At 43.2% G+C, this 18,365-nt stretch overlaps 1 protein-coding gene across 4 annotated transcripts in view; it reads left to right on the top strand.

The window, feature by feature from the left end:
- Positions 1–18,365, top strand: part of hook2 (hook microtubule tethering protein 2) — a 76,077-nt gene that overhangs the window by 12,733 nt on the left and 44,979 nt on the right. For all 4 annotated transcript variants that reach the window (XM_033051009.1, XM_033051012.1, XM_033051010.1 and 1 more), the window contains exons 4-8: positions 5,037–5,087; positions 6,605–6,737; positions 9,864–9,931; positions 10,975–11,037; positions 11,574–11,651. In XM_033051009.1, coding sequence (XP_032906900.1) covers positions 5,037–5,087; positions 6,605–6,737; positions 9,864–9,931; positions 10,975–11,037; positions 11,574–11,651 — 393 coding nt within the window. The remainder of the gene's footprint in view (positions 1–5,036; positions 5,088–6,604; positions 6,738–9,863; positions 9,932–10,974; positions 11,038–11,573; positions 11,652–18,365) is intronic.

Raw genomic sequence — 18,365 nt, 5'->3', positions numbered from 1 at the left:
AGGTGGCCTGTACACAACACCCACCAGCGTTTTCTGCCCCTTAGTGTTTCGCAGCTCTACCCATACCGATTCCACATCCTCCAAACTAATGTCCTTCCTTTCCATTGCGTTAATCTCCTCTCTAATCAGCAACACTACCCCACCTCTTTTTCCTTTCTCTCTATCCCTCCTGAATATTGAATATCCCTGGATGTTCAGCTCCCAGCCTTGGTCACCCTGGAGCCATGTCTCCGTGATCCCAACTATATCATAGTCATTAATAGCTATCTGCACATTCAACTCATCCACCTTATTACGAATGCTCCTTGCATTGAGACACAAAGCCTTCAGGCTTGTTTTTACAACACTCTTACCCCTTATACAATTATGTTGAAAAGTGGCCCTTTTTGATTTTTGCCCTGCATTTTCCGGCCTGCCACTTTTACTTTTCACCTTGCTACCTATTGCTTCTACCCTCATTTTACACCCCTCTGTCTCTACGCTCACACATTTAAGAAACCCTTTCCCTTTAACTCCATCCTTCACTATCCCATTCGACACCCCACCCCCCTTATTCAGTTTAAAACCACCCGTGTAGCAGTGGCAAACCTGCCTGCCAGAATGCTGGTCCCACACCTGTTAAGATGCAATCCGTCCCTTTTGTACAGTTCCCCCTTACCCCAAAACAGATCCCAGTGATCTAAGAATCGAAATCCCTGCCCCGTGCACCAGTTCATCAGCCACACGTTCAGGTCCCGTATCTCCCTGTTCCTGCTCTCGCCAGCACGAGGAACTGGAAGCAAACCGGAGATAACAACCCTGGAGGTCCTGCTTTTCAGCATTTTTCCGAGCTCTCTAAAGTCACGCTGCAGAATATTCATCCCCTTCTTTCCGACATCAGTTTGTGCCGACATGCACTACCACTTCCGGATGTTCACCTTCGCCCTTGAGGATTTTCTGCACTCTGTCCGTGACATCCTGGATCCTGGCACCAGGAAGGCAGCACACCATCCTCGCATCCCGTCTGTTGCCGCAGAAACCCCTGTTCGTACCTCTCACAATGGAGTCTCCCACTACAATGGCGTTGCCTGCCTTAGGCCTTTTTGGTTTTGGCTCAACAGCCCTATTCGCATCACAAGCCAGTCCGTCGCCCAGTGTAAACACCTCTTCTGTCCCGACAGCTTCTAAGTGGGTGAACCTGTTCACAAGAGGTACAACACCCGGGGACGTTGGCATTCCATGCTTCCCTCCCGTTCTCACTGTCTCCCACCTTCTCTCTTCCAGTACCTTAGGTGTAACAATCGTACTGTAGGACTTGTCGAGGAACGACTCCGTTTCTCGGACGAACCGGAGGTCATCCACTTGCTTCTCCAGTTCCCCAACACGGCCCTTCAGGAGCTCTACCTGGATGCACTTCTCGCATTTGTAGCAGCCAGAGGCACCAGCGGTGTCCTTGACCTCCCACATACTGCAAGCATCGCACTGAATCAGCTTGCCTGACATTTCCTTCTTTCGTCTCCTCGCCGAAGACTCTCAAGCCAAAGACTCACACTTTTCTCACAGGGCACTTCGCTCACTCACTGCCGCTCGCTAATAGCAGTCTTGCTTAAATTGACTGATAAATTGCCTGATTTACCAATTTACAAACCAAATTCCTCAGTTTTCAACTGTTTTCCCAGCACTGACTCACTTCTCTCCTCCCACTTGGGCTAGAGCCAATCAGTCGTATCTCTTGCTAAACTCCTGCTGCTGTTGTTGCTCCCAAAACTACAGCAGTTCTCTGACCATCTCTGACCCCTCTCACCCTGGCCACAAACTCTTTGAATCACTTCCCTCTGGAAGGCGACTCCGGACTGTCAAAGCTGCCACAGCCAGACATAAAAACAGTTTTTATCCACGAGTAGTTGCTCTACTCAACAGCCAAAAATCTGTAGCCTCCCTTTGATCTGGTATTTTGTTGGTTCACATGCTTGATCAATGGTGTTTTATCATTAATGTTTTATTATTAATAATGTTTAGTGTTTTCTATGTCATTCGTAACTGTCACTATGTTATGTTGTTACTTGTGGGCGGAGCACCAAGGCAAATTCCTTGTATATGAATACTTGGTAAATAAACTTACTTATTTAATAAACCCAACCTACCAAACATTCTCGTGGCTAGTGATATGCGGTACGATACTCTCTCGTGATGCTGGGCCATGGCAGCGACATCGCGTGGCTGACTGGGAGCTGCGGCTCGCTGCCGTTGCCCAGCATCACGAGAGAGTATCGTACCGCATATCGCTAGCCCGGAAAAAGATCAAAATTCAAATATTCAAAGCACGGTTTCTACTGAATGCATATTGCTTTTGCACCATCGTAAAGTCGAAGCATAGCAAGTCGAGGAGCATCTGTACTTCCTGGTAAAAGGAAGGGCGGTTTAATTGGATGCCTAACCTCGTTACTTTTACGGAGTGTTAGCACAGTGAAGGTAGGATCAAACTCTGTCTGACAGCTGATCTACATCGGTGAGACCAAGCGTAGGCTTGGCGATCGTTTTGCCGAACACCTCCGCTCGGTCCGCTTTAACCAACCTGATCTCCCTGTGGCTCAGCACTTTAACTCCCCCTCCCATTCTGAATCCGACCTTTCTGTCCTCGGCCTCCTCCATGGCCAGAGTGAGCACCACTGGAAATTGGAGGAGCAGCATCTCATATTCCGCTTGGGCAGTCTGCACCCTAGCGGCATGAACATTAACTTCTCCAATTTCCGGTAGCCCTTGCTGTCTCCTCCCCTTCTCAGCTCTTCCTCAGCTCTCTGGCTCCTCCTCTTCCTTTTTCTCCTTTCTTCTCCCCCCCCCCCCCCCATCCGCGGTCACCCTGTACAATAGCACTATCCTATAAAACTAGGAACTTTTAGTTTAGAGATACATCGTGTAAATAGGCCCTTCGGTTCAACAAGTCCACGCGACCAGCGATCACCCCGTACACTAGCACTATCCCACACACTCAGGACAATATACAAGTTTACCAAAGTTAATTAACCTACAAACCTGCACTTCTTTGGAGTGGCGGGAAAACGAAACAAACCCACGCGGTCACGGGGGGAGCGTACACTCTCCCGACAGACAGCACCCGTAGTCGGGATCGAACCCAGGTCTCTGGCGCTGTGAGGCAGCAACTCTACCACTGGGCCAGCCCAAGCCATTGTGCCTATTGACCTAATCTCAGGGAAACAAAAGGAAGAAGCATCCTTCATTGTTAAACAACTAAACCAAGATATCAACTATGGGTGCAAGTATTATAGTGAAGTGTAATTAGGTGGAGGCATAAAAAAGATTTCTTCTTAATGTAGTTATTGAATTTGCCCTTCCTAAAGCAAGTTCAATGTTTTTTTTCCAATCCAAGAGTAAGTTAGTTTTCACAATATGGTATGAGATCAAATTTAGATGTACGTAATCTATTAGACATACATAATCTGCAGAAAGTAGACATAGACATAGAAAATAGGTGCAGGAGTAGGTCATTCGGCCCTTCGAGCCTGCACCGCCATTCGATATGATCATGGCTGATCATCGAACTCAGTATCCCATCCCTGCCTTCTCTCCATACCCCCTGATCCCTTTAGCCACAAGGGCCACATCTAACTCCCTCTTAAATATAGCCAATGAACTGGCCTCAACTACCTTCTGTGGCAGAGAATTCCTCAGATTCACCACTCTCTGTGTAAAAAGTCTTGTACATTTGTTTATCACTGTGAATCAAAACGTATTATTGTTCATTATCAGATGGCAAATTATCTTTCACCATCTACACCATCTAAATTTTCGTTGTTGTATTTCAAACTAGCATGGTATCTGATCTGAATAGTAATAAGATAGTGCTTTTCAACGTTTGAGGGGAAGTGAAAACTGCCTTGTTATCTAGTTTTTGCTGATTTAACTCGCTGATAGGGATCAGCGTGAAGTACTGATATACTGATTGGTCACAGATTTATAGAGGCAAGTCAGGGATTTTTGCTCCTTCTATAATCTCGGGAGTCGCGACGGCGGCAGCATGAGCCTCGACAGCGGTGGAGCCTCGGCGGCAATGTGAGCCTCGGCGGTGGGGGGGCGATGACTTGCGCTCCACCCTCAATCAACGGTCGATGAGTGTAGGGGGGGGGGAAGGGAAAGACAATGGGTACCCGGTGTTTGGGGACCGCCATGAAAAACAATGTGGACCCCGCGTGACGGACGGTGGGAGACAAAGGAGGACTCGTGTGGCACTTTAATTTAGAATCCTCTGCCCAGGGGATAAGTCTGTGTTTGTTTGTTCATTTGTTCCAGTGAAGGCGCTGTGCACACGGCAGCTTGTCTTTTTGTTTTTGTTTTCACCTTTAATTCCAAGTTTTCGTGTACCTTGTGTGTTGTGACTGTCAGCAGACCAATTTCTCTCCGGTGATGAATAAAGTTTTATCGTATCATAAATGGACTAAACTACAGGCCCACCACTGATTTTCCAGCACCCTTGGTTCCAGGGCCTTTCTGGATTATCCATTTTGCCAGACCAAGAGGTCACGGCCTTCGAGGGGAGTCCAACGGCACCGGAACAGTCTGTCGAGGAGCCGAGATGCCGGCCCGCAATGTCAGCCTCAGAGGTCGGCTTTGGGAATGGATCTGCCAACTCTGGCCAGGCCAGAGTTCATGAGCCACGGCCGCAGGGGGCAAATTCGATCTGTCGATCGGCCACGGAGGTCCTGATGTGGTCAAGATCGGCTGCCTCAGCCAGCCTAGACACCACATTTTCGGGGGGGGACTTGGGAGATTTCAAGTGCGCTCCAATAATTGTATCCAGGCGAAAGGAGGTGCTGGATAATTAGTGGTGGGCCTGTATTGCTGATACAGGGGTAAGCGACTTTAAACTAACATGGAGTGGGTCACAAACAAATGCATTTTCAGCTGTCTTTGTTGCAGGTTGCCATGTATTTGCTGTGTTTTTGAGTTAACTGTCTGTAACTATTATATTCCTAATCATGTTCCTGACATCCCTTGTGCTTGTGAGAGATTCTGACTGTTTAAATCTCTTAACAATGCAGGTCAGCAACCTGAAGAAAATCCTTCAGAGCATGTTGGAATATTACCACGATGTAAGTACTCCTAAATTATTTATAGAATGGCTTGTTTTAAGAGTTTTTCGTGGGGGGGGGGGGAATGAAGTTTGTATTATTGCGCAGCTGAGCGTTTTAGATACAGTGCTGGAGATTTAGTTTGGTTTGTAATTGTGACGTGTATCTGGGTACTACGAAAAGCTTTGGTTTACATTCTATCCAGTCAAAGAAAAGACTACACATGATTACAATCAGCTGGTGCTGGCTCGAAGGGCCGAATGGCCTACTCCTGCACCTATTGTCTATTGTCTAAGCCATCCACAGTGGACAGGTAAAGAATAAAACACTGATTGATACTATATTGCAAGATAAAGTCAGATTCAAGATGGTTCCAAGGTCTCCAATGATGGGAGGTCAGGATCGTTCTCCAGGCTGATGAGGGGACCGTTCAGTTGCCTGATTAATGTGCTTTGGGAACCTGTAAAATTCCATGACGTTTTGGGGCACGTTTTGTAAACTTTTGTTTTCTGGATGATTTTGGACATAGTAAGGAAAATGAGGCACAGGTGGTAGAGCTACTGCCTTGGAAACAGAGAAACATAAAAAAAATAGGTGCAGGAGTAGCCCATTCGGCCCTACAAGCCAGCACCATCATCCAATATGATCATGGCTGATCATCTAAAATCGGTACCCCGTTCCTGCTTTTTCCCCACATCCCTTGATTCCGTTAGCCCAAAGCTAAATCTAACTCTCTTATGAGCACCAGATACCTGAGTTTGATGCTTGTGTGCTGTCAGTGTGGCGTTTTCACCTTCTCCCTATGACCGCGTGGGTTTTCGCCAACATCCCGAAGACGTGCTGGTTTGTAGGTTAATTGGTCTCTGTAAATTACGCTGTATCTCTAAGCTAAAGCTAAAACACTAGTCGGCAGTGTGACTTGCTCCTATAGCAGCTGTGCTATCAACTAAGAAATAATTTACACGTAAGAAACACTTCACCTGTCCTCGAGGAGCCAAAGTGCCTAACTAAAGTAGACATATTAATGTAGGATTTTGTACATAATCATGGCTTCATGTTTCTGCACTGGCTTTTTTATGGTGTTTTTTTTCTCATCCTCCCTTCAGCAGTCTTCTGATGACTTCCTCTGTAGAATATTACAAACAAAAAGACCTCAATAGGACGTTATTCCTTGGAGCACAGGAGGATGAGGGGTGATCTTATAGAAGTGTACAAAATCATGAGGAAGATAGGGTGAACGCACAGAGTCTTTTACCCAGAGCAAGAGAATCAAGAACCAAAGGAAGGTAGACAAAAGTGCTGGAGCAACTCAGCGGGTGCAGCAGCATCTATGGAGCGAAGGAAATGGGCAACGTTTCAGGCCGAAACGTTGCCTATTTCCTTCACTCCATAGATGTTGCTGCACCCGCGGAGTTGCTCCAGCACTTTTGTCTACCTTCCACAATTGGATTGTCTTGAGGTTGTTTGTTGACGATGCACTAGATACCCAGAATAGAGAGCGTCCCTTTGCTTTAATTTCAAACTCGCTTTCCCTTCAGGTTCTGGGCCACCAGATTTCCGAGTACAATTTGCCGGAGGTGAACCTGATCGGCGAGCACTCGGATGCAGCGGAGTTGGGTCGGTTACTGCAGCTCGTGCTCGGCTGTGCCGTCAGCTGTGAGAAGAAACACGGTGAGACACCAGCACCGCGCGGTGTGTTCCAGGCTGCAATGTTCCGGCGGACCATCACCGCATCGTTTGCCTGTTTGCCGATTATTCGTTTAGCTTAGAGATACAGAGCCCTTAGAGATACAGGGCCCACCGAGTCCCCACCGCCCCGCACAAAAACACTGTTCTACACACTGGGGACCATTTAGAATTTTCACCAAAGCCAATTAGCCTACAAACCTGTACGTCTTTGGAGTGTGGGAGGAAACCCACGGGGAGAATGTACAAACTCCGTACAGACAGCGCCCACAGTCGGGGTGGAACCCGGCTCTCTGGCACTGTAAGGCAGCAACTCCACCATGCCACCCCTTGCTGTCCTATCGGGTCTACCATGTGGATGTGATGAAAGTCCATATTGGAGAGATACAAAGCGGATGCAGGCCCTTCGGCCCACCGAGTCCGTGCCGACCAGCGATTAGCCCATACACTAGCACTATCCAACACACACACTAGGGATAATTTACAATTTTACCAAAGCCAATTAGCCCACGTTGCTAGCACATTTCTCCTATGTGATGCCCCTAAAACTTTGCTTATTTTAGCGATACAGCGTGGATATAGGCCCTTCGGCCCACCAAGCCTGTGCCGACCAACGATCACACATACAATAGTTATATGTTATCCCAGTTTTGCATCCAACGCACCAGGGGGAATTTACATAAGCAAATTAATTGGCACTTAGCTTATGAAAAACATCATTATATCAGCACGGATACATTTTATTATCTCTGAAAATATGTGATGGGATAATAATAGAATTTTGTTTTAACCCTGCATTGGATCATTCTTTTTGAGGTCTTGATGATGATGCACTTCGTTCCCAGAATAGCGAACATCTCTTTGCTTAGCAACCAGAAACTGCACATGAAATGTGTCATTAATGGCATTTGATATTACTTTAAAATGATATGAAGCATACTTTAGGAGTTGGAGGGGGGAAGGGATAAGAATACCTTCTGACCTTTGATTCTCAAGGGTGACTCAATTAAGTTTACTCTACAGTTGGTAGAGTCATATAGCATTGAAACGGGCCCTTAGGCCCAGCTTGCCCACACTGACCAACATGTCCCATCTCCACTAGTCCCACCTACCTGAGTTTGGCCCATATCCCTCTCACCCCGTCCTATCCATGAACCTGTCTAAATGCCTCTTAATTGTTGTGATATGACCTGTCTCAACTACCTCCACTGGCAGCTCGTTCCCTACACCCACCACCCTTTGTGTAAAAGTAAGTTACCCCTCGGGTTCCTATTAAATCTTTTCTCCCCCCTCACCTTAAACCATCTGGTTCTCATTTCCCCTATTTGGGGCAAGAGACTTGTTTACCCAATCTATACCTCCATAATTGTGTACGCCTCTATAAGATCACCCTCCATCCATCTGCGCTCAAGGAATAGAGTCCAAGCTTGCTCAATCTCTCACTGTAGCTCAAGCCCTTGAGAATATGGTAACATCCTGGTAAATCTTCTCTGCACTCTTTCCAGCTTGACAATAACTTTCCTATAAAATGGTGCCCCAAACCGAACACAATACTCGAAATGCAGCCTCACCAGCGTCTTGTATAACTGCCGCATGACCTCCTAACCTCTATACTCAATACTCTGACTGATGAAGTCCAACGTGTCTAAGGTCTTTTTGACCACTCTGTCTACATGTGACATCACTTTCAAGGAACTATGTCAAGAGTGTTTTATTGTCATATGTCCCAGATAGAACAATGACATTCTTACTTGTTGCAGCACAACAGAATGTGTAATCATAATTAATAATATAACAAAAACTCAGGAAAAAAAGAACAAATAACAGTGCAATAATAATAATCAATTGTAGTTCATAATTGTGTTTAATAGCCTGATGGCTTTAGGGAAAAAGCTGTTCCCCAACCTGGATGTTACAGTTTTCAGGCTCCTGTACCTTCTTCCCGATGGCAGTGTGTGGCCAGGATGGTGTGGCTCTTTGATGATGTTGGCTGCCTTTTTGAGGCAGCGATTGTGATAGATCCCTTCGATGGTGGGGAGGTCAGAGCCGGTGATGGCCTGGGCAGTGTTTACAACTTTTTGCATTATTTTCCGCTCCTGGACGTTCAAGTTGCCGAACCAAACCACGATGCAACCGGTCAGCATGCTCTCTACTGTGAATCTGTAGAAGTTCAAGAGAGTCCTCCTTGACATACCGAATCTCTGTAATCTTCTCAGGAAGTAGAGGCGCTGATGTGCTTTCTTTATGATTGCATCAGTGTGCTAGATCCAGGAAAGATCGTCGGAAATATGCACGCCCAGGAACGTGAAGTTTTGGACTCCCTCCACCATTGATGTAAACAGGATTGTGGGTCCTCATCCTTCCTCTTCCAAAGTCCACAATCAGTTCTTTGGTTTTGCTGATATTGAGAGCCAGGTTGTTGTGCTGGCACCATATGGTCAGTCGGTCGATCTCACTTCTATACTCTGCCAGCACTCCTAGATCCCTCTGCTCTACAACACTCCTACCATTCACTGCATAGGTCCTGCCCATGTTAGACATCCCTAAATGCAAAGCCTCACATTTCTCTGTCTTAAATTCCTTCAACCATTCCTCGGCCCACCTGCCCAACCATTCAAGACCCTGCTGCAATTATAGCCAACCCTCTTTACTATCTACAGTACCGCCTATGTTAGTGGCAGTGCAGTGCTGCAGTTTTGAGTACTGTATTTTAATCTTTTACCTCGGCCCCAGATCTGTGGGACTCTGCTACCCGTGGGTGTTTTAGTTAGCCCCGTGATATTTTTGTAAGTGTACAGTGTCCATTTGCCCCCCTTGCCCCACCCGAGCTACCAGCCCAGGAATGGAATGCTGTGCTTGCATGTGGCATTCCATGCCTCATCCCAGCTGCTCCGCGCCATAATTCCCAGCGACACAGAACAATTCGGATACCAGCCGGCTTCAGGATTAGAAAGCTGGCCCTTTGCAAGCGACGTCCAGCTCCTTCAGGATCGTTATGTCCGAAGCTTTTCTCGACTGCGTTTAAATGAGAATGTTTGTCGAGACAAACATTGTTTTTATAATGACGACTACAGTGTTACCCTCCGACCAAGCTGCTTTTCTCCCTTCCAGAATACATCCAGCACATCATGACGCTTGAGGAATCTGTACAGCACGTTGTCATGACAGCCATTCAGGAGGTGAGTAGACAAGGCCGCATTTAAATGTTCCTCTGAAGCCAGCCCTTGGTCTAAATAAATGTGTTTGAATTGCTGGTTTATTTGAAAATGAACAGGTAGAGCAAAGTCAGATCCTTTGTCCTCATGTTTTGTGGTCATGTTTTTGTGTGCTCTAGTGTTCTAACCTCACTGTAGTAAACCCTCACAATAATGGATCACTGGGAGAGGGGGGAGGGGGGGGGGGGAGAATGGTGGCCATTGTTGCTGATTGTCCGCTATAACCGAGTGAGGTGGGGGGGGGGGGTAAAGTTTAACTCAAGGCCGGGTAGGGGCGAGGGTGGGGGTTAAACATGTAGGAATCCACGGGCCGGGGAGCCCGGACGCGGTGCACCGGGAGAAGGGCCCGTGCTTACTCCGCCTTCATGCTGCCCGCTCTGTCCACTAGCGTGTCACGTGCTGCCTGCTCCCCGGGCAACTGGCAGAAGTGGGACGATGCATGGGAGCCTTGGTTCGCTATAACCCAAACCCTCTGTATAGAGGGCCCGTTATTGCTAGGGTTGCTAACTTTCTCACTCCCCCGCCCTCCATGCTCCTTCAAGCAGGCAGTAACTCTTCACCTCAGGGGTACCTCGTATTGAGCCTGATGCATGTTTGTGAAGCCATATAATCTTGAAGTGTTCAAACTAAAAGCATTCAATCTACTATTTATAACCCCTTGGATTAGTTTCCAGTGTACATTTTCCTTCTTACTTTCCGCCTTAACACTATTAAATAGACACAAAATGCTGGAGTAACTCAGCGGGGCAGCCAGCAATTCTGGATAGAAGGAATGGGCGACGTTTCGGCTTGAGACTGAAGAAAGGTCTCGGGCCGGAACGTCACCCATTCCTTCTCTCCAGAAATGCTGCCTGTCCTGCCGAGTTACTCCAGATTTGTGTCTATCTTCGGTGTAAAGCAGCATCGACAGTTCCTTCCTACACATTAGCGATAAGTTAGACATCCTGCTATCTGGACTCATATTTGTCATTACAGTTGGTAATCTGATTTTTTTCTTTGCTCTCCAGCTTTTGACCAAGGACCCTTGTGAATCAGTGGCTAGTGACAACTATAGCGAAGTGGACTGCCAGGTATTTATAGAATTTGGTTATTGCTAAAAATCCTGTGAGTGACCTAATTAAAATACATCAGTGATGGTGATGTTATGCGACAGATTCGTATGACAAATACCCGCTGAATGAATTAATTATGGATATTTAATAATGAATCAAAATGTTTTTTGTGTGAATCCTCCATGATCCCTGTAAATTGAGTGATCCCGTAGATATCATCAAATTAAATTCACCGTCATCAGTGGGTGACACTGTGTCGCAGCGGGTAGAGTTGGTGCCTCACAGCGCCAGAGACCCGGGTTTCATCCTGACTACGGATGCTGTCTGTACGGAGTTTGTACGTTCTCCGTGTGACCACGTGGATTTTCTCCAGGTGCTCTGGTTTCCTCCCACACTCCAAAGACGTGCAAGTTTGTAGGTTTATTGTTTGGTCTCTGTACAAAATTGTAAAATGCTCCTGGTCTGCGCGGTCTCGGTGGGCCGAAGGGCTTGTTTCCACACTGTGTCTCTAAATAAAGTCTGAAGTAAATCTCTCTGTCACTTTCTCTGTCCAGCTGAAGAGGTTCAGTTTGTGTGAGGAGGTGGAATCAGGAGACGAGCTCTCTCAGCGCTGTCATGAACTAGATCTTCAGGTGAGTGTTCGTGAGCCGAACCTCTGCGGTAACGGGTGAACAGGTCTCCATATAATTGAAGGGTGCCAAAAACTGAAAGGAGAACAATCGAATTGTGACACTATAACTCCTCCTCCCATTCCCACACTGACCTTTCTGCCCTGGGCCTCCCCCATTATCAGAGTGAGGCCCAGCGCAAATTGGGGGAACAGCATCTCATATTTCGCTTGGGCATTTTACACCCCAGTGGTATGAACATTGACCTCTAACTTCAAGTAGCCCTTTCTTTCCCTCTCTCTCCATCCCCTTCCCATTTCTCCCACCTGTCTTACTGACTCCCACCACATTTTATCTCAGTACCCGCCCACTCCCCTGACATGAATCCTACATCACTGTGTTTTGCTATATTTTTCCATACATCAACAGGCATGTCACAGTCTAAACTTAATGCAAGTATATATTTGACAAACGGGTCAGTTTTTGGTTTTATGAAGCACTGATCAGTTTTTAAGTTGGTTTAAATTCACAGGCCCATTTCTGATGGAGCTGGTCAGCACACAGACAGTACATTTGTCATCGTGCCGGCTGTGACATTGTGAAGAGAGTTTTATCATTATATACAGTTCATGTGTGTGAGGACTTTGTTTTAAAAGACAAACATTCTTCATCCTTTTCCTAAGCGTTTTGGCCATTTTACTGTGTAAAAGTTGTCATGTATGCACGCGCAGTCTTCATTTGGTGTGTTCAAGTAAAATACTCTTCTGGACATTAATTTCCCTTCAAATAAAATGTACCCCGAGTATAATTCCTCAATATCCGTTTTGAAAATGAGATATAAATTCTGATGGAGACACAAGAGATCGCAGATGCTAGAAGTGCTGGAGGAACACAGTGGTCAGGCACAGTGGACAAACTACGTTGACTATCCATTCCCTCCACAGATGCTTCTTGACCCGCTGAGTTCTTCCAGCACTTCATAAATTCTGATACCCATTTTGTGCTTTTGAAATAGCTACTGCTATGTTTTCTTGGGAATGCAGAGTTCCAACATGACATGTGATGTTTCATCTTGCCACTGTTGTAATTAGTTTAGATTAGTTTAAAGATAAAGCATGGAATTAGGCCCTTCGGCCCTCTGAGTCCGTACCGACCAGCGATCACCGCACACCAACGCTCTCCTACACACTGTAGGGCCAATTTACAATTATACCAAGCCATTTAGCATACAAACCTGTACGTCTTTGGAGTGTGGGAGTGTAGTTTAGTGATACAGCGTGAGAACAGGCCCTTCGGCCCACGTCGACCAGCGATCCCCGCACATTAACACCATCCTACACCCACTAGGAGCAATTTTACACATACACCAAGCCAATTAACCTACAAACCCGCACTTCTTTGGAGTGTGGAAGAAAACCCACGCAGGTCACGTGGAGAACGTACGAACTCCGTACAGACAGCACCCGTAGTCAGGATTGAACCTGGGTCCCTGGTGCTGCTGCACCTCTATTTTGGCACTTTTGGAATTTTTATGTCAGTTGTCCATGCTGACCAAGTTGTCATGTTGGTCTACTCCCATTTGGCACATAGCCCTCTAAACCCTTCCTATCACGTCAACTACAAATGCTTCTGAATGAGACAACCAATTCCTTGGAAAATACTCAGTAAACTCAAACATGGTTTTAAAAATGATTTGTGGGTGACTTCCGGTGGCGTCATGCTGGACTAGCAGACGCAACATTGTGCTCCGCAGCTGTAAATTCGCGATTTTTTGCGTTAAAATCGGGTCTAGAGGTTGGGGCCGATTCAAAAACTTACCAGAGCCCCTGGACGTCGCGTTGATGACGTCATCAGTAAGCGCTGTGAATTAAACGGAGGTTAGAGGCTTTTAAATGAAAAAAACGTCTCCAGCTCAGAGCCCTCAGAGAACAGTTTCAAAACACCTGAAAAGCCAGAAACCTGAAGAACTGACCTCTGAAGTGGCCTCTGTAATGGCTACAAGATCCAAGACTGAGATGGCTGCTAAGGTTAAAATGAACTTGAGGAGATAAAGAATTCGGTAAGAGAACTGAGAAAGGATATTGAGGCTGGAAATTCAAAAATGATGGAAAATATGATGTTGAACATGAATGCTGGCAATCAAAAAGTTATTGATTCAATTGGCATTTAAAAAAAACGAATTGATGATGTGCAAGAAGAGTTAACGGGGAGAATTGATAAAGTGGCAGAAGATTCCACGAAGAAGTTTGAGGCTGTTCATGAAACTGTTTCTTCATGTCTAACTGCAATGAGAGGCAAGATACTAGCTCAGTTGAAATCATACAACACGGACATTACTTTTTTTCAAGAAACGCATCTTAAACACCAAGATCAGATGAGATTGAGGGCGAATTGGATAGGCCAAACATATAACTCTTCACACACCTCGAAATCCAGAGGTACCGCAATTATTATTCGCAAAGGAATACCATTTAAATCAAAGAACATTATATCAGATAAGGAAGGGAAATATCTTATAGTTACAGGAGAGATCCATGCAACGCCAATCACCTTGGTAAATATATATGCGCCCAATTTTGATAATCCTCAATTTTTTAATAAAATCTTGAATACAATCGCAGAGTTCAACTACCAAAATGTTATAATTGGAGGAGACTTTAATTGTGTTTTAGACCCGTACTTAGATAAATCGATGCAAAAACAGAGAGGTATTATGAAATCCAAAACTAGTGAACTCTTAAATACATACACAAAAAATACAAACATAACAGACGTTTGGAGGATCGCGAATCCGACTGGAAGGGAATACTTGTTTTATTCAATGGTACACAAAACACACTCACGTATAGATTATTTCCTAGTGGATACAAACCTTATCCCTTATACTATGAACCCTAAATATCACACCAATACGATTTCAGATCACTCCCCGCTAACTTTCTTTTTAAAACTGGAAGGAATGTTTACGAATAAATCGTTTTGGAGGTTTAACTTGCAAATTTTAAAAGATCCACAAGGGAGTATATATCTAAAAAAACAGATGGACTTATTTTTTGAGACAAACGATACACCAGACATATCGGCCATTTTACTATGGGAATCCTTCAAAGCATTTATTAGAGGAGTCATTTTCTCATACCAAGCTTTTCAAAACAAAAAGAATAAGAACGAACAAAGACAATTAGAAGAACAAATCAGACAACTAGATATAGATAATGCTAAAGATCCAACTATGGATAAACATAATAAAATATTAATATTGAAATTTAAACTAAATATGTTATTATCAGATAAAGTTATAAGACTATTCTAAATTACAAAACAGGAACACTTTGAATTCGGGGATAAACCCCACAAACTTCTGGCACGCCAACTGAAAAAACGGGAAAAAGACCACGCAATTTTAAAGATTAAATCAGATGATGGGGAATTATTAACACTACCCAATGATATCAATAAATGATTCATTCAATTTTACCAGAATTTATACACATCCAAAACGCTAACAGACAATAATAACGTTTCAGAGTTCCTGGACAATTGTAATCTTCCAAAATTAGAATTAAGAGGAACTGGGAGCACAAATTACATCTAGGGAAATAGAAGACACAATAAACACATTAAAGAATGGAAAAACACCAGGACCAGATGGGTTCAGTAATGAATTTTATAAAAGTTTTTACGACATAGTTACACCACGTTTACAGAAAATGTATACATATGCTTTTAAAGAACAAATCCTACCTGAAACACTAGCAGAATCAACGATTACCTTTATACTTAAAAAAGATAAAGACATAGAAGAACCAGGTTCATACAGAGCTATTGCATTGTTAAATAGGGATCAAAAAAATATTAGCGAAAACACTAGCTAGAATAAGTAAATATGTTAGTAAATTAATAAACGCGGATCAAACGGGATTCATACCCAGGAGACATTCATTTAATAACCTGAGATGTCTGCTTAACATAATGCATTCACACAACCCCGAAGAACAAGAGTTATCAATCATTTCATTGGACGCAGAAAAAGCATTTGATCAAGTAGAATGGGATTATATGATTAAAGTATTGCAAAAATTTCAAATGGGAGAGAACTTCATCGCATGGATAAAATTATTATATAACAAACCTACGGCTAGAATATCAACTAATAATATACTATCTACGAAATTCCAATTATCAAGGGGCAATAGACAAGGATGTTCATTATCACCGCTGTTATTTGCTCTGGTAATTGAACCTTTAGCTGAAAAAATCAGAACACACCCGGATATTTACGGTTATAATACAAAATATTCAAATAACATAATATCTTTATATGCAGACGATGTACTACTGTACATCACAAAACCCCAAATTAGTATACCAAACATACTAAATCTAATTGAGGACTTTGGATTTTTCTCAGGATACAGAATAAATTGGAACAAAAGTGAAATTATGTCGATAAAACCGAAAGACTCAACACATCTCTTAAAATTCCCCTTTAAAATAGCCACAGAAAAATGTAAATATTTGGGAATTGAAATTACTAGAAATTATCAAGCTATGTTTAATGCCAATTATAGTCCCTTACTTAAGAAACTAAAAACGCTCCCGATGTCTTTCATAGGTCGAATAAATGCTATAAAAATGATCTTTCTACCACACATCCTATATCTATTTCAATCAATCCCCATATATCTTCCAAAAAAGTTTTTCAAAAAACTGTACTCGGACATCACAAACTTTATATGGGACTATAAATCCCACAGAATACAAAGAACACATCTGAGCAAACCCAAAGAGCGGGGTGGTCTAGCACTCCCTAACCTTATGTATTATAATTGGGCAGTAAATATTAAAAATATGATTCACCTGCTGGACAACTCTGCCCAGCAGGCGGACTGGATTGTAATGGAGAGAGAGGACTGCTCCCCGTGCAATATAGGAGCGACTCTCATCTCACCAATGAATCTGAATAACAAAAATTACAACAAAAATCCAATTATACATAGCACAATTAGAACTTGGAAACAAATAAAACAGAATCTAAAATTAAGAAATCTATCTCTCTTATCGCCAATAGTCAATAATCCGTCGTTTAAACCCTCTACTATAGATAAATCATTTACACAATTGGAAAGAATAGGAATCAAAACGCTCGGAGACTTGTATGAATTTGGAAAATTACTATCATTCCAACAATTACAACTGAAATATAATTTGAGAAATAATCAATATTTTAAATATTTTCAATTATGTGACTATCTGAAAAAATATACAAAAGACTATCATAATATGCCTCCAGACTTACTGGACGAAGCAATGAAGACAAAGGCCGAATCAGCAAACTTAATATCATACTTATATAACACTATTTTAAATATAGAAATACCTACAACTGACGGTATTTGAAGAGACTGGAAACAAGAAATAGCTATAAAAATTTCAAAAGAGAGCTGGGATAAACACTTACTATATGTGCATAAATGGTCGATTAACGTAAGACACACTCTAATTCAATTCAAAACATTACATAGACTATACTATTCAAAAAACAAAATAAATAAACTTTTCCCTAACGTCTCACCCATTTGTGATAAATGTCAGTCTCAAGAAGCTACCATAGCGCACTCTTTTGTTTTTTGTATAAAAATCCCAAAATTCTGGAACAAAATATTTGAAATCTTCACAAAATTATTTAAAATAAAATTGATACCAAAAGCAGAATGGATTATCTTTGGAATAATGGAAGGTAGCCCTGAACTAAACGTGTTTCAAAATAATTTATTTAGTTATGGGCTAATAACGGGAAAAAAGCTTATACTCAAATTCTGGAAAAACGCTCCTATACCAACAATAAAAATGTGGATTTCAAACATGTTCGAAACATTACACCTGGAAGATATGAGACTCCTCCTCGCAGGCAAAGCAGACCACTTCCAAAAGACGTGGTCTGCATTTATGGACTTACTACAAGCATAAGGTGCAACAGTAATTAAAAAAATAAATGGTGCCAGGATCTGGTAACGGGGGATGAAAAATATGGTTGGTATATCCCTTTTTGCGGAGTTTTTTATAATAGAGCGACAGTTTCTCTTTCTTTCTTTCTTTTCCAGGGTCTATTTCTTAACTTTCTTCTCTAACTCTCTTTCTAATGGGCTTTCTTTTCCCAACACTCTCTTGCACTATCACGACTCTCTCACTTTCCTTACTTCTTTCATTTCTATCTTTCTTAAAGCTCAAAAAATGAAGGGGTACAACAAATGTAATAAGATATATGTGGTATGTATTACTGTAACTTATTGTACTTCTAATAAAAAAGAAATAAATAAATAAATAGAATGATTTACGGGTCTTCTCTTGCCACTTCATAAGCTGACGTGGATTTGTTAAGTTTTCCTAATGTTCTTCCTACAACCCACACAAAACATTTAAAATGATCGTGTGGCTGAGAAACCTGATATACTTTTTCACTTGTAATCTCTATCCCTTCCTGTCCCTGTGTTTATCATTTTCTCTTTTAATACCTGTCTTTAATTTGATTTAACGTCTCTTTCCAACTTTGATCCCGGGCATCCACTATTCAGCGTCATTGAGTCACAAGGCACGGAAACAGGCCCTTCGGCCCAACTTGCCGATGCCGACCAGGATGCCTCATCTACTCTAGTGCCAAAGCACCACCCACATTTGGCCCGTATCCCTCTAAACCTTTCCAATGCAAGTACCTGTCCAAATCCCTTTTAAATGTTG

This window comes from Amblyraja radiata, chromosome 35 (genome assembly GCF_010909765.2).
Source record: "Amblyraja radiata isolate CabotCenter1 chromosome 35, sAmbRad1.1.pri, whole genome shotgun sequence".
Taxonomy (NCBI): Eukaryota; Metazoa; Chordata; class Chondrichthyes; order Rajiformes; family Rajidae; genus Amblyraja; species Amblyraja radiata.
The sequence above is the reverse complement of the archived record's forward strand: the minus strand, read 5'-3'. Positions and strand labels throughout refer to the sequence as shown.